At 54.9% G+C, this 15,326-nt stretch overlaps 1 protein-coding gene across 1 annotated transcript in view; it reads left to right on the top strand.

Annotated features, from left to right (window-relative positions):
• Nucleotides 1-15,326, top strand: part of LOC116937499 (N-alpha-acetyltransferase 15, NatA auxiliary subunit-like) — a 57,426-nt gene that overhangs the window by 14,338 nt on the left and 27,762 nt on the right. The window contains exons 5-9 of the mRNA XM_076056540.1: nt 2,533-2,667; nt 3,912-4,065; nt 7,948-8,067; nt 10,422-10,517; nt 14,748-14,854. Of these exons, the coding sequence (XP_075912655.1) occupies nt 2,533-2,667; nt 3,912-4,065; nt 7,948-8,067; nt 10,422-10,517; nt 14,748-14,854 (612 nt within the window). The remainder of the gene's footprint in view (nt 1-2,532; nt 2,668-3,911; nt 4,066-7,947; nt 8,068-10,421; nt 10,518-14,747; nt 14,855-15,326) is intronic.

Here is a 15,326-nt window from a genome sequence, read left to right as displayed (position 1 = left end):
GTGTGGTTGTGGTGTGTGGTGGTGGTGGTGTGTGGTGTGTGGTTGTGGTGTGTGGTTGTGGTGGTGTGTGGTTGTGGTGTGTGGTGGTGGTTGTGGTGGTGGCCATCAAGTGCTACCGCAACGCGCTCAAGTGGGACCGCGACAACCTGCAGATCCTCCGTGACCTCTCGCTGCTGCAGATTCAGATGAGGGATCTGGAGGGATACCGGGTAACACCGTGGTGGTGTGTGGTTGTGGTGTGTGGTTGTGATGGTGGTGGTGTGTGGTGGTGGTGGTTGTGGTGGTGGCCATCAAGTGCTACCGCAACGCGCTCAAGTGGGACCGCGACAACCTGCAGATCCTCCGTGACCTCTCGCTGCTGCAGATTCAGATGAGGGATCTGGAGGGATACCGGGTAACACCGTGGTGGTGTGTGGTGGTGGTGTGTGGTGGTGTGTGGTGGTGTGTGGTGGTGTGTGGTGTGTGGTGGTGTGTGGTGATGGTGGTGGTGGTTGTGGTGGTGTGTGGTTGTGGTGGTGGTGGTGGTTGTGGTGGTGTGTGGTTGTGGTGGTGTGTGGTGATGATGGTGGTGGTGGTTGTGGTGGTGGCCATCAAGTGCTACCGCAACGCGCTCAAGTGGGACCGCGACAACCTGCAGATCCTCCGTGACCTCTCGCTGCTGCAGATTCAGATGAGGGATCTGGAGGGATACCGGGTAACACCGTGGTGGTGTGTGGTTGTGGTGTGTGGTTGTGGTGGTGTGTGGTTGTGGTGGTGTGTGGTGGTAGTTGTAGTGGTGGTGGTGGTGTGTGGTGGTTGTGGTGTGTGGGTGTGTGGTGGTGGTGTGTGGTGTGTGGTGGTGGTGGCGTGTGGTGGTGGTGGGTGTGTGGTGGTGGTGGGTGTGTGGTGGTGTGTGGTGATGGTGGTGGGGGTGGTGGTGGTGGTGTGTGGTTGTGGTGTGTGGTGGTGGTGGTGTGTGGTTGTGGTGTGTGGTGGTGGTGGTGTGTGGTGTGTGGTTGTGGTGTGTGGTTGTGGTGGTGTGTGGTTGTGGTGTGTGGTGGTGGTTGTGGTGGTGGCCATCAAGTGCTACCGCAACGCGCTCAAGTGGGACCGCGACAACCTGCAGATCCTCCGTGACCTCTCGCTGCTGCAGATTCAGATGAGGGATCTGGAGGGATACCGGGTAACACCGTGGTGGTGGTGTGTGGTGGTGTGTGGTGGTGTGTGGTTGTGGTGGTGTGTGGTTGTGTGGTGGGGGTGGTGGTGGTGGTGTGTGGTTGTGGTGTGTGGTGGTGGTGGTGTGTGGTTGTGGTGGTGTGTGGTGGTGGTGGTGTGTGGTTGTGGTAGTTGTGGTGGTGGTTGTATTTGTGGTGGGTGCGGTGGTGGTGGTGGGTGTGGTGGTGGTGGTGGTGGTGGTTGTGGTGGTAGTTGTGTTTGTGGTGGTTGTATTTGTGGTGGTAGTTGTGGTGGTGGTGGTGGTAGTAGTAGTGGTAGTAGTGGTGATGGTGGTGGTGGTGGTAGTGGTGTTTGAGGTGGTTGTGGTGGTGGTGGTGGGGAGTGGTGGTTGTGGTGGTTGTGGTGGTAGTTGTAGTGGTTGTAGTGGTGGTGGTGTTTGTGGTGGTGGTTGTGGTGGGTGTGGTGGTTGTGGTAGTGGTAGTTGTGGTGTTTGTGGTGGTGGTGTTTGTGGTGTTTGTGGTGTTTGTGGTGGTGGTAGTTGTGGTGGTTGTTGTGGTGGTGGCTGTGGTGGTGGTGGTAGTTGTGGTGGTGTCGTAGTGACCCGAGTTCGATTTCCGCTCGCGGCCAAAATCGGTGACGAGTTTATCTGAACCGGTCCTGGGCCTCCCCTAGGTCGACTCAGCCTCAAGCGAGTAGCTGGTGTAGCGGTGGTGGAGCAGTAAAACTTTGCTTGCACTGAGGGAGAGACAAAGGCGGCCGGGCGTGGTGGTGCTGGCCACCCACCCCCTCTGTGTGTGCCACAGTGCCGGTAGCCTTCATAGGTAGCGCTGCTGCTACTACTAACAGCACTTGCCCCTACAGCCTGCTAGAGGCTACACGGGGGACCTTTGTCTGTGTCTACCTTCATAGACACCGCTACTACCAACAGCACTTGCCTCTACAGCCTGCTAGAGGCTACACGGTGAACCTTTGTCTGTGTCTACCTTCATAGACACTGCCGCTACTACCAACAGCACTTGCCCCTACAGCCTGCTAGAGGCTACACGGGGGACCTTTGTCTGTGTCTACCTTCATAGACGCTGCTACCACTAACAGCACTTGCCCCTACAGCCTGCTAGAGGATACACGGGGGACCTTTGTCTGTGTTTGGTTGTGGTGGCATGCTGCTGTGGGTGGGGTTGGTGGTGGTGGGGGGTGGTGGGTGGGGTGGGTGGGGTGTGTGGGGGGTCACCCGTGGTTTAACCGCCTCCCCCTCACCCCCCCTCACCCCCCTCACCCCCCCCTCACCCCCCTCACCCCCCCTCACCCCCCTCACCCCCCTCACCCCCCCTCACCCCCGCTCACCCCCCTCACCCACCCCCGTGGTTGACGTCGCAGGAGACGCGCTATCAGCTGCTGCAGCTGCGGCCCGGCCAGAGGGCCTCGTGGATTGGCTACGCCATTGCCTACCACCTCCTACGGGACCACGATATGGCGCTGCAAATCTTGGACGAGTTCCGCAAGACGCAGCAGGTGGGTCGGGGCGCGGGGGAGGAGTGTGTCCACCAATGGTTGTCCACCAATGATTGTCCACCAATGGTTGTCCACCCATGGTTGTCCACCCCACCTACACCACACCCCCCCCACCCACCCCAGAGTATTGACCAATGATTGTCCACCCATGGTTGTCCACCAATGATTGTCCACCCATGATTGTCCACCCATGGTTGTCCACCAATGATTGTCCACCCATGGTTGTCCACCCATGGTTGTCCACCCCACCTACACCACACTCCCCCCACCCACCCCAGAGTATTGACCAATGATTGTCCACCCATGGTTGTCCACCCCACCAACACCACACTCCCACCCCGAGTATTGACCAAATGATTGTCCACCCCACCAACACCACACTCCCCCACCCTGAGTATTGATCAATGATTGTCCACCCATGGTTGTCCACCCCACCTACACCACACTCCCCCACCCCAGATTATTGACCAATGATTGTCCACCCATGGTTGTCCACCCCACCTACACCACACACCACCCCCCCCCACCCCAGAGTATTGACCAATTATTGTCCACCCATGGTTGTCCACCCCACCTACACCACACTCCCACCCCCACCCACCCTGAGTATTGACCAATGATTGTCCACCCATGGTTGTCCACCCCACCAACACCACACTCCCCCACCCGAGTATTGACCAAATGATTGTCCACCCCACCTACACCACACTCCCCCACCCCAGAGTATTGACCAATGATTGTCCACCCATGGTTGTCCACCCATGGTTGTCCACCCATGGTTGTCCACCCCACCAACACCACACTCCCCCACCCGATTATCCACCAATGATTATCCACCCCACCTACACCACACTCCCACCCCGAGTGTCCACCCATGATTGTCCCCCCATGGTTGTCCACCCCACCTACACCACACTCCCACCCCGAGTGTCCACCAATGATTGTCCACCCATGGTTGTCCACCCCACCTACACCACCCCCCCCACCCCAGAGTATTGAGCAATGATTGTCCACCCATGATTGTCCACCCCACCTCCACCACACCCCCCCCCCCACCCCCCCGAGTATCCACCAATGATTGTCCACCCATGATTGTCCACCCCCATTCCACCACACTCCCCCACCCGAGTATTGACCAATGATTATCCACCCCACCTACACCACACCCCCCCCACCCCGAGTATCGACCAATGATTGTCCACCAATGATTGTCCACCCCCCCCCGCTCCCCCGGGGTTGCCCAGGTGACGCCTAACAAGGTGGACTACGAGCTGTCGGAGCTGCTGCTCTACCAGGTGGAGGTGCTGAGGGAGGCGAGCAAGTGGAGAGAGGCACTCACCCACCTGGACTCGCACGAGAAGCACATCTGTGACAAGCTCTCCGTGCAGGAGTTCAGGGGTGAGTGTGGGGGGTGAGTGGTGAGTGTGGGGGGTGAGTGGGTGAGTGTGGGGGGTGAGTGGGTGAGTGGTGAGGGTGAGTGGAGAGAGGCACTCACCCACCTGGACTCGCACGAGAAGCACATCTGTGACAAGCTCTCCGTGCAGGAGTTCAGGGGTGAGTGTGGGGGGTGAGTGGTGAGTGGTGAGTGTGGGGGGTGAGTGGTGAGGGTGAGTGGTGAGTGTGGGGGGTGAGTGGTGAGGGTGAGTGGTGAGTGTGAGTGGTGAGGGTGAGTGGGTGAGTGGTGAGTGGTGAGTGGAGAGAGGCACTCACCCACCTGGACTCGCATGAGAAGCACATCTGTGACAAGCTCTCCGTGCAGGAGTTCAGGGGTGAGTGTGGGGGGTGAGTGGTGAGTGTGGGGGGTGAGTGTGAGTGTGGGGGGTGAGTGGTGAGTGGGTGAGTGGTGAGTGGGTGAGTGTGGGGGGTGAGTGGTGAGGGTGAGTGGTGAGTGGAGAGAGGCACTCACCCACCTGGACTCGCACGAGAAGCACATCTGTGACAAGCTCTCAGTGCAGGAGTTCAGGGGTGAGTGTGGGGGGTGAGTGGTGAGTGGTGAGGGTGAGTGGTGAGGGTGAGTGGAGAGAGGCACTCACCCACCTGGACTCGCACGAGAAGCACATCTGTGACAAGCTCTCCGTGCAGGAGTTCAGGGGTGAGTGGTGAGTGGTGAGTGTGGGGGGTGAGTGGTGAGTGGTGAGTGGAGAGAGGCACTCACCCACCTGGACTCGCACGAGAAGCACATCTGTGACAAGCTCTCCGTGCAGGAGTTCAGGGGTGAGTGTGGGGGGTGAGTGGTGAGTGTGGGGGGTGAGTGGTGAGGGTGAGTGGTGAGTGTGGGGGGTGAGTGGTGAGTGTGGGGGGTGAGTGGTGAGGGTGAGTGGAGAGAGGCACTCACCCACCTGGACTCGCACGAGAAGCACATCTGTGACAAGCTCTCCGTGCAGGAGTTCAGGGGTGAGTGTGGGGGGTGAGTGGTGAGTGTGGGGGGTGAGTGGGTGAGTGTGGGGGGTGAGGGGGTGAGTGGTGAGTGGTGAGTGGAGAGAGGCACTCACCCACCTGGACTCGCACGAGAAGCACATCTGTGACAAGCTCTCCGTGCAGGAGTTCAGGGGTGAGTGTGGGGGGTGAGTGGTGAGGGTGAGTGGTGAGTGGTGAGTGTGGGGGGTGAGTGGCGAGTGTGGGGGGTGAGTGGGTGAGTGGTGAGGGTGAGTGGAGAGAGGCACTCACCCACCTGGACTCGCACGAGAAGCACATCTGTGACAAGCTCTCCGTGCAGGAGTTCAGGGGTGAGTGTGGGGGGTGAGTGGGTGAGTGGTGAGGGTGAGTGGTGAGTGGTGAGGGTGAGTGGAGAGAGGCACTCACCCACCTGGACTCGCACGAGAAGCACATCTGTGACAAGCTCTCCGTGCAGGAGTTCAGGGGTGAGTGTGGGGGGTGAGTGGTGAGGGTGAGTGGTGAGTGTGGGGGGAGAGGGTGAGTTGTGAGTGGTGAGTGTGGGGGGAGAGGGTGAGTGGTGAGTGTTGAGTGTGGGGAGTGAGTGGTGAGGGTGAGTGGTGAGTGTGGGGGGTGAGCGTGAGTGGTGAGTGTGTGAGTGGTGAGGGTGAGTGGTGAGGGTGAGTGGTGAGTGTGGGGGGTGAGTGGTGAGGGTGAGTGGGTGAGTGGTGAGTGTGGGGGGTGAGTGGTGAGGGTGAGTGGTGAGTGTGGGGGGTGAGTGGTGAGTGTGTCTGTGTGTGAGTGACGTGTCTGTGCGTGTGTGAGTGACGTGTCTGTGTGTGTGAGTGACGTGTCTGTGTGTGTGAGTGACGTGTCTGTGTGTGAGTGACGTGTCTGTGTGTGAGTGACGTGTCTGTCTGTGTGTGAGAGACGTGTCTGTGTGTGTGACGTGTCTGTGTGTGTGTGAGTGACGTGTCTGTGTGTGAGTGACGTGTCTGTGTGTGAGTGACGTGTCTGTGTGTGTGAGTGACGTGTCTGTGTGTGTGTGTGTGAGTGACGTGTCTGTGAGTGACGTGTCTGTGACGTGTCTGTGTGTGACGTGTCTGTGTGTGAGTGACGTGTCTGTGTGTGTGTGAGTGACGTGTCTGTGTGTGAGTGACGTGTCTGTGTGTGTGAGTGACGTGTCTGTGTGTGTGACTGACGTGTCTGTGTGTGTGAGTGACGTGTCTGTGTGTGAGTGACGTGTCTGTGTGTGTGTGTGTGTGTGAGTGACGTGTCTGTGTGTGTGTGTGAGTGACGTGTCTGTGTGTGTGAGTGACGTGTCTGTGTGTGAGTGACGTGTCTGTGTGTGAGTGACGTGTCTGTGTGTGAGTGACGTGTCTGTGTGTGTGAGTGACGTGTCTGTGTGTGAGTGACGTGTCTGTGTGTGAGTGACGTGTCTGTGTGTGAGTGACGTGTCTGTATGTGTGTGATTGACGTGTCTGTGTGTGAGTGACGTGTCTGTGTGTGTGTGTGACGTGTCTGTGTGTGTGAGTGACGTGTCTGTGTGTGTGAGTGACGTGTCTGTGTGTGAGTGACGTGTCTGTGTGAGTGAGTGACGTGTCTGTGTGAGTGAGTGACGTGTCTGTGTGTGTGTGTGACGTGTCTGTGAGTGACGTGTCTGTGAGTGACGTGTCTGTGAGTGACGTGTCTGTGAGTGACGTGTCTGTGAGTGACGTGTCTGTGAGTGACGTGTCTGTGCGTGTGTGTGACGTGTCTGTGAGTGACGTGTCTGTGAGTGACGTGTCTGTGCGTGTGTGTGACGTGTCTGTGTGAGTGACGTGTCTGTGCGTGTGTGTGACGTGTCTGTGTGTGATGTGTCTGTGAGTGACGTGTCTGTGAGTGACGTGTCTGTGAGTGACGTGTCTGTGCGTGTGTGTGACGTGTCTGTGAGTGACGTGTCTGTGAGTGACGTGTCTGTGTGAGTGACGTGTCTGTGAGTGACGTGTCTGTGAGTGACGTGTCTGTGAGTGACATGTCTGTGCGTGTGTGTGACGTGTCTGTGAGTGACGTGTCTGTGAGTGACGTGTCTGTGAGTGACGTGTCTGTGAGTGACGTGTCTGTGCGTGTGTGTGACGTGTCTGTGAGTGACGTGTCTGTGCGTGTGTGTGACGTGTCTGTGAGTGACGTGTCTGTGAGTGACGTGTCTGTGAGTGACGTGTCTGTGCGTGTGTGTGACGTGTCTGTGAGTGACGTGTCTGTGCGTGTGTGTGACGTGTCTGTGAGTGACGTGTCTGTGAGTGACGTGTCTGTGTGTGACGTGTCTGAGTGACGTGTCTGTGCGTGTGTGTGACGTGTCTGTGAGTGACATGTCTGTGAGTGACGTGTCTGTGTGAGTGACGTGTCTGTGAGTGACGTGTCTGTGTGTGTGACGTGTCTGTGTGTGACGTGTCTGTGTGAGTGACGTGTCTGTGAGTGACGTGTCTGCGTGTGTGTGACGTGTCTGTGTGTGTGACGTGTCTGTGTGAGTGACGTGTCTGTGAGTGACGTGTCTGCGCGCCCGTCAGTGACGTGTCTGTGAGTGACGTGCGTGTGTGTGACGTGTCTGTGAGTGACGTGTCTGTGAGTGACGTGTCTGTGAGTGACGTGTCTGTGCGTGTGTGTGACGTGTCTGTGAGTGACGTGTCTGTGAGTGACGTGTCTGTGCGTGTGTGTGACGTGTCTGTGAGTGACGTGTCTGTGAGTGACGTGTCTGTGCGTGTGTGTGACGTGTCTGTGTGTGTGAGTGACGTGTCTGTGTGTGTGAGTGACGTGTCTGTGTGTGAGTGACGTGTCTGTGCGTGTGAGTGACGTGTCTGTGCGTGTGTGTGACGTGTCTGTGTGTGACGTGTCTGTGAGTGACGTGTCCGCGTCTCGTCCTGCGTGCAGGTGAGCTGTGCCTCAAGCTGTGTCTGTTCGAGGAGGCGTCCCAGGTGTACCGCTCCCTGCTCGACCGTAACCCCGAGAACACCGCCTACTACACGGGCCTCGAGGCTGCCCTCAAACCAGGTGGACGCACCCCACACGCCTGATGATGACGACGATGGCGGCCACGAGGACACTGCTTGTGGCGCTGGTGATGTTGGTGGTGGTGATGTTGATGATGCTGATGATGATGCTGATGGAGCTGATGATGAAGCCGATGATGATGATGATGATGAAGCCGATGATGATGATGATGATGCTGCTGCTGCTGCTGTTCATGATGATGATACTGCTGATGAAGCTGATGATGATGCTGATGGAGCTGATGATGAAGCTGATGATGATGCTGATGGAGCTGATGATGAAGCCGATGATGATGATGAAGCCGATGATGATGATGCTGCTGCTGCTGCTGTTCATGATGATGATACTGCTGATGAAGCTGATGATGATGCTGATGGAGCTGATGATGAAGCTGATGATGATGCTGATGGAGCTGATGATGAAGCCGATGATGATGAAGCCGATGATGATGATGATGCTGCTGCTGCTGTTCATGATGATGATACTGCTGATGAAGCTGATGATGATGATGCTGATGGAGCTGATGATGATGATGAAGCCGATGATGATGATGATGAAGCTGATGATGCTGCTGCTGTTCATGATGATGATACTGCTGATGAAGCTGACGATACTGCTGATGAAGCTGATGATACTGCGGATGATTCATGATGCTGATACTACCAGGTGCACGCACTCCACACGCCTGATGATGACGACGATGACGGTCACGAGGACACTGCTTGTGGTGCTGGTGGTGATGGTGGTGGTGGTGCTGGTGGTGCTGGTGATGTTGATGATGCTGCTGTTCATGATGATGATGCTGCTGATGATGATGATGCTGCTGTTCATGATGATGCTGCTGATGAAGCTGATGATGATGATGATGCTGCTGTTCATGATGATGCTGCTGATGGAGCTGATGATGAAGCCAATGATGATGATGTTGCTGCTGCTGCTGTTCATGATGATGCTTCTGATGGAGCTGATGATGAAGCTGATGATGATGATGCTGCTGATCAAACTGCTGATGAAGCTGATGATACTGCTGATGATTAATGATGCTGATACTACTCATGATGCTGATGCTACTCATGATGCTGATACTACTCATGATGCTGCTGATAGTACTGATGATGCTGCTGCTGATGAAGCTGGTGTTGCTCATAATGCTGCTCACGATGATGATGCTTCTGCCGCTGATGATGCTGATGAGACTGCTGATGATGATGCCGCTGATGAGACTGCTGATGATGATGATGATGCCGCTGCATGGTGGTCACGTAACCGTGGTGCTGTGTGCCAGGCTGGGTTCACTTCGAGGTTGTCGCATGGCATGCAGAAGGCCCGCTCACACTTCTGTGGGTGCCAGTGACAGCGATTAGCTGAACCGGTCCTGGGCCTCCCTCTAGGTCGACTCAGCCTCAAACGAGTAGCTGGTGTAGCGGTGGTGTAGTGTAGTAGTGAACATCGCTAGCACTGGGAGAGAGACAAAGGCGGCCGGGATTGGTGGTGCTGGTGGTCACCCACCCCCTCGTGTTGCCGTTCCGGCCTTCATAGGTGCTCGCTAACAGCACTTGCCCCAACAGTCTGTTAAGGCTACAAGGGGGATCTTTTTGTGTCTGTGTGTCTCTGTGTGTGTTGCGTATGTGTCACTGTGTTGTTGGTGTGTGTGTGTCTGTGTGGTTGTGTGTGTGTTGTTGGTGTGTCTGTGTGTGTGTTGTTTCTGTGTGTTTCTGAGTGTGTGTCTGAGTGTGTGTTGTGTCTGTGTGCTGTGTATGTGTCTGTGTGTGTGTTGTTGGTGTGTGTGTGTGCTGTGTATGTGTCTGTGTGTGTGTTGTTGGTGTGTGTCTGTGTGTGCTGTGTATGTGTCTGTGTGTGTGTTGTTGGTGTGTGTCTGTGTGTGCTGTGTATGTGTCTGTGTGTGTGTTGTTGGTGTGTGTGTGTGTGTGCTGTGTATGTCTGTGTGTGTTGTTGGTGTGTGTGTGTGCTGTGTCTTTGTTGTTGGTGTGTGTGTGTTTCTGAGTGTGTGTGTTGTTAGTGTGCGTCTGTGTTGTGTATGTGTCTGTGTGTGTGTGTTGTTGCTGTGTGTTTCTGAGTGTGTGTGTGTTGTTAGTGTGTGTTTGTGTGTGTTGTGTGTGTGTGTTGTTGGTGTGTGTCTGTGTGTGTTGTGTGTGTGTGTTGTTGCTGTGTGTTTGAGTGTGTGTGTGTGTTGTTAGTGTGTGTCTGTGTGTGTTGTGTGTGTGTGTTGTTGGTGTGTGTGTTTGTGTGTCCTTCATAGGTATGGCTGCTACGACTCGCTACTACTGACAGCCCCTTGCCCCAACAGCTCTGTGTGGGCTACCTGGGTGAGCTTTGTCTGTGTGCGCCTGCAGGATCTGTGGGCGATCGCCTGAGAATCTACGAAGAGATGGAGGAGAGGTACCCACGGGCACTTGCTCCCACCCACCTACCGCTCACCTTCCTCACCGGTACTCACCACCACACACTCACCTACCGCTCACCGGTACTCACCACCACACACCCACGGGCACTTGCTCCCACCCACCTACCGCTCACCTTCCTCACCGGTACTCACCACACACTCACCTACCGCTCACCGGTACTCACCACCACACACACACTCACACACTCACCGGTACTCACCACCACACACTCACACACACACTCACACACTCACCTACCGCTCACCGGTACTCACCACCACACACTCACACACTCACCTTCCTCACCGGTACTCACCACCACACACCCACCTACCGCTCACCGGTACTCACCACCACACACTCACCTACCACTCACCTTCCTCACCGGTACTCACCACCACACACTCACCTACCACTCACCTTCCTCACCGGTACTCACCACCACACACCTACCACTCACCTTCCTCACCGGTACTCACCACACACTCACACACTCACCTTCCTCACCGGTACTCACCACCACCACACACTCACCTTCCCCACCGGTACTCACCACCACACACCTACCGCTCACCTTCCTCACCGGTACTCACCACCACACACTCACACACTCACCTTCCTTACCGGTACTCACCACCACACACCCACCTACCACTCACCTTCCTCACCAGTACTCACCACCACACACTCACACACTCACCTTCCTCACCGGTACTCACCACCACCACACACTCACCTTCCCCACCGGTACTCACCACCACACACCTACCGCTCACCTTCCTCACCGGTACTCACCACACACTCACCGCTCACCTTCCTCACCGGTACTCACCACCACACACTCACACACTCACCTTCCTCGCCGGTACTCACCACCACACACCCACCTACCACTCACCTTCCTCACCAGTACTCACCACCACACACCTACCACTCACCTTCCTCACCGGTACTCACCACCACACACTCACCTACCACTCACCTTCCTCGCCGGTACTCACCACCACACACTCACCTACCGCTCACCTTCCTCACCGGTACTCACCACCACACACCCACCTACCACTCACCTTCCTCACCGGTACTCACCACCACACACTCACCTACCACTCACCTTCCTCACCGGTACTCACCACCACACACCCACCTACCGCTCACCTTCCTCACCGGTACTCACCACACTCACACCTACCACTCACCTTCCTCACCGGTACTCACCACCACACACTCACCTACCACACACCTACCGCTCACCAGTACTCACCACCACACACTCACACACTCACCTTCCTCACCAGTACTCACCACCACACTCACCTACCGCTCAGCTTCCTCACCGGTACTCACCACCACACACACACTCACACACTCACACACTCACCGGTACTCACCACCACACACACACTCACACACTCACCTTCCTCACCAGTACTCACCACCACACACTCACACACTCACCTTCCTCACCGGTACTCACCACCACACACACACTCACACACTCACCTTCCTCACCAGTACTCACCACCACACACTCACACACTCACCTTCCTCACCAGTACTCACCACCACACACTCACACACTCACCTTCCTCACCGGTACTCACCACACACACACTCACCTACCGCTCACCTTCCTCACCGGTACTCACCACACGCTCACCTACCGCTCACCTTCCTCACCAGTACTCACCAGGTGAGGTGTTCCACACTAACAGTGATCTGTACCTGTGTGTGTACAGGTGAGGTGTTCCACTCTAACAGTGACCTTTGTGTGTGTGTGTGTACAGGTGAGGTGTTCCACTCTAACAGTAACCTGTACCTGTGTGTGTGTGTGTGTACAGGTGAGGTGTTCCACTCTAACAGTGACCTGTGTGTGTGTGTGTACAGGTGAGGTGTTCCACTCTAACAGTGACCTGTACCTGTGTGTGTGTGTGTACAGGTGAGGTGTTCCACTCTAACAGTGACCTGTGTGTGTGTACAGGTGAGGTGTTCCACTCTAACAGTGACCTGTGTGTGTGTACAGGTGAGGTGTTCCACACTAACAGTAACCTGTACCTGTGTGTGTGTGTACAGGTGAGGTGTTCCACACTAACAGTGACCTGTACCTGTGTGTGTGTGTGTGTACAGGTGAGGTGTTCCACTCTAACAGTAACCTGTACCTGTGTGTGTGTGTGTGTACAGGTGAGGTGTTCCACACTAACAGTGACCTGTGTGTGTGTACAGGTGAGGTGTTCCACACTAACAGTAACCTGTACCTGTGTGTGTGTGTGTACAGGTGAGGTGTTCCACTCTAACAGTAACCTGTGTGTGTGTGTGTACAGGTGAGGTGTTCCACACTAACAGTGACCTGTGTGTGTGTGTGTGTGTACAGGTGAGGTGTTCCACTCTAACAGTGACCTGTGTGTGTGTGTGTGTACAGGTGAGGTGTTCCACACTAACAGTGACCTGTGTGTGTGTACAGGTGAGGTGTTCCACTCTAACAGTAACCTGTACCTGTGTGTGTGTGTACAGGTGAGGTGTTCCACTCTAACAGTAACCTGTACCTGTGTGTGTACAGGTGAGGTGTTCCACTCTAACAGTAACCTGTACCTGTGTGTGTACAGGTGAGGTGTTCCACACTAACAGTGACCTGTGTGTGTGTGTGTACAGGTGAGGTGTTCCACTCTAACAGTGACCTGTGTGTGTGTGTGTACAGGTGAGGTGTTCCACTCTAACAGTGACCTGTACCTGTACCTGTGTGTGTGTGTACAGGTGAGGTGTTCCACTCTAACAGTAACCTGTGTGTGTGTGTACAGGTGAGGTGTTCCACTCTAACAGTAACCTGTGTGTGTGTACAGGTGAGGTGTTCCACTCTAACAGTAACCTGTGTGTGTGTGTGTACAGGTGAGGTGTTCCACTCTAACAGTGATCTGTACCTGTGTGTGTACAGGTGAGGTGTTCCACTCTAACAGTAACCTGTACCTGTGTGTGTGTGTGTACAGGTGAGGTGTTCCACACTAACAGTAACCTGTGTGTGTGTGTGTGTGTACAGGTGAGGTGTTCCACTCTAACAGTAACCTGTGTGTGTGTGTGTACAGGTGAGGTGTTCCACTCTAACAGTGATCTGTACCTGTGTGTGTACAGGTGAGGTGTTCCACACTAACAGTAACCTGTACCTGTGTGTGTGTGTGTGTACAGGTGAGGTGTTCCACTCTAACAGTGACCTGTGTGTGTGTGTGTACAGGTGAGGTGTTCCACACTAACAGTAACCTGTGTGTGTGTGTGTACAGGTGAGGTGTTCCACTCTAACAGTGATCTGTACGTGTGTGTGTGTACAGGTGAGGTGTTCCACACTAACAGTAACCTGTGTGTGTGTGTGTACAGGTGAGGTGTTCCACTCTAACAGTGACCTGTACCTGTGTGTGTGTGTGTGTACAGGTGAGGTGTTCCACTCTAACAGTGACCTGTGTGTGTGTGTGTACAGGTGAGGTGTTCCACTCTAACAGTGATCTGTACGTGTGTGTGTGTACAGGTGAGGTGTTCCACACTAACAGTAACCTGTACCTGTACCTGTGTGTGTACAGGTGAGGTGTTCCACTCTAACAGTAACCTGTACCTGTGTGTGTGTGTGTGTACAGGTGAGGTGTTCCACACTAACAGTAACCTGTGTGTGTGTGTGTGTACAGGTGAGGTGTTCCACTCTAACAGTGACCTGTGTGTGTGTACAGGTGAGGTGTTCCACTCTAACAGTAACCTGTACCTGTGTGTGTGTGTACAGGTGAGGTGTTCCACACTAACAGTAACCTGTACCTGTGTGTGTACAGGTGAGGTGTTCCACACTAACAGTAACCTGTGTGTGTGTGTACAGGTGAGGTGTTCCACACTAACAGTTACCTGTACCTGTGTGTGTGTGTGTGTGTACAGGTGAGGTGTTCCACTCTAACAGTGACCTGTGTGTGTGTGTACAGGTGAGGTGTTCCACACTAACAGTAACCTGTACCTGTGTGTGTACAGGTGAGGTGTTCCACACTAACAGTGACCTGTGTTTGTGTGTACAGGTGAGGTGTTCCACACTAACAGTTACCTGTACCTGTGTGTGTGTGTGTGTACAGGTGAGGTGTTCCACTCTAACAGTGACCTGTGTGTGTGTACAGGTGAGGTGTTCCACTCTAACAGTGACCTGTGTGTGTGTGTACAGGTGAGGTGTTCCACACTAACAGTAACCTGTACCTGTACCTGTGTGTGTACAGGTGAGGTGTTCCACACTAACAGTAACCTGTACCTGTGTGTGTACAGGTGAGGTGTTCCGCTCTAGGATTGACCGCTACCTTCGACGTAATTTCACCAAGGGCTGCCACCCCCTCCTCGTGTCGCTGAAGTCACTGTACAGGGACCCCCAGAAGGTGGGGACCCCCTTACACCCTCCCCCCGTCCCTGTGTGTGTGTCTGTGTGTGTGTCTGTGTGTGTGTCTGTGTGTGTGTGTCTGTGTGTGTCTCTGTGTGTGTCTCTGTGTGTGTCTCTGTGTGTGTGTCTCTGTGTGTGTCTCTCTCTGTGTGCCTCTGTGTGTGTCTCTGTTTGTGTGTCTCTGTGTGTGTGTCTCTGTGTGTCTCTGTGTGTCTCTGTGTCTGTGTGTCTCTGTGTCTGTGTGTCTCTGTGTGTCTCTCTCTGTGTGTCTCTGTGTGTCTGTCTGTGTGTCTCTCTGTGTGTGTCCCTGTGTGTGTGTCCCTGTGTGTGTGTCTGTGTGTGTGTCTCTGTGTGTGTCTCTGTGTGTGTGTCTCTGTGTGTGTCTCTGTGTGTGTCTCTGTGTGTGTCTCTCTCTGTGTGTCTCTCTCTGTGTGCCTCTGTGTGCCTCTGTGTGTGTGTCCCTGTGTGTG

The sequence above is a fragment of the Petromyzon marinus genome, chromosome 76 (assembly GCF_048934315.1).
Source record: "Petromyzon marinus isolate PM22_M1 ecotype Great Lakes invasive population chromosome 76, UKy_Petmar_22M1.pri1.0, whole genome shotgun sequence".
NCBI lineage: Eukaryota > Metazoa > Chordata > Hyperoartia > Petromyzontiformes > Petromyzontidae > Petromyzon > Petromyzon marinus.
This window is presented reverse-complemented; position numbering and strand designations above follow the sequence as displayed.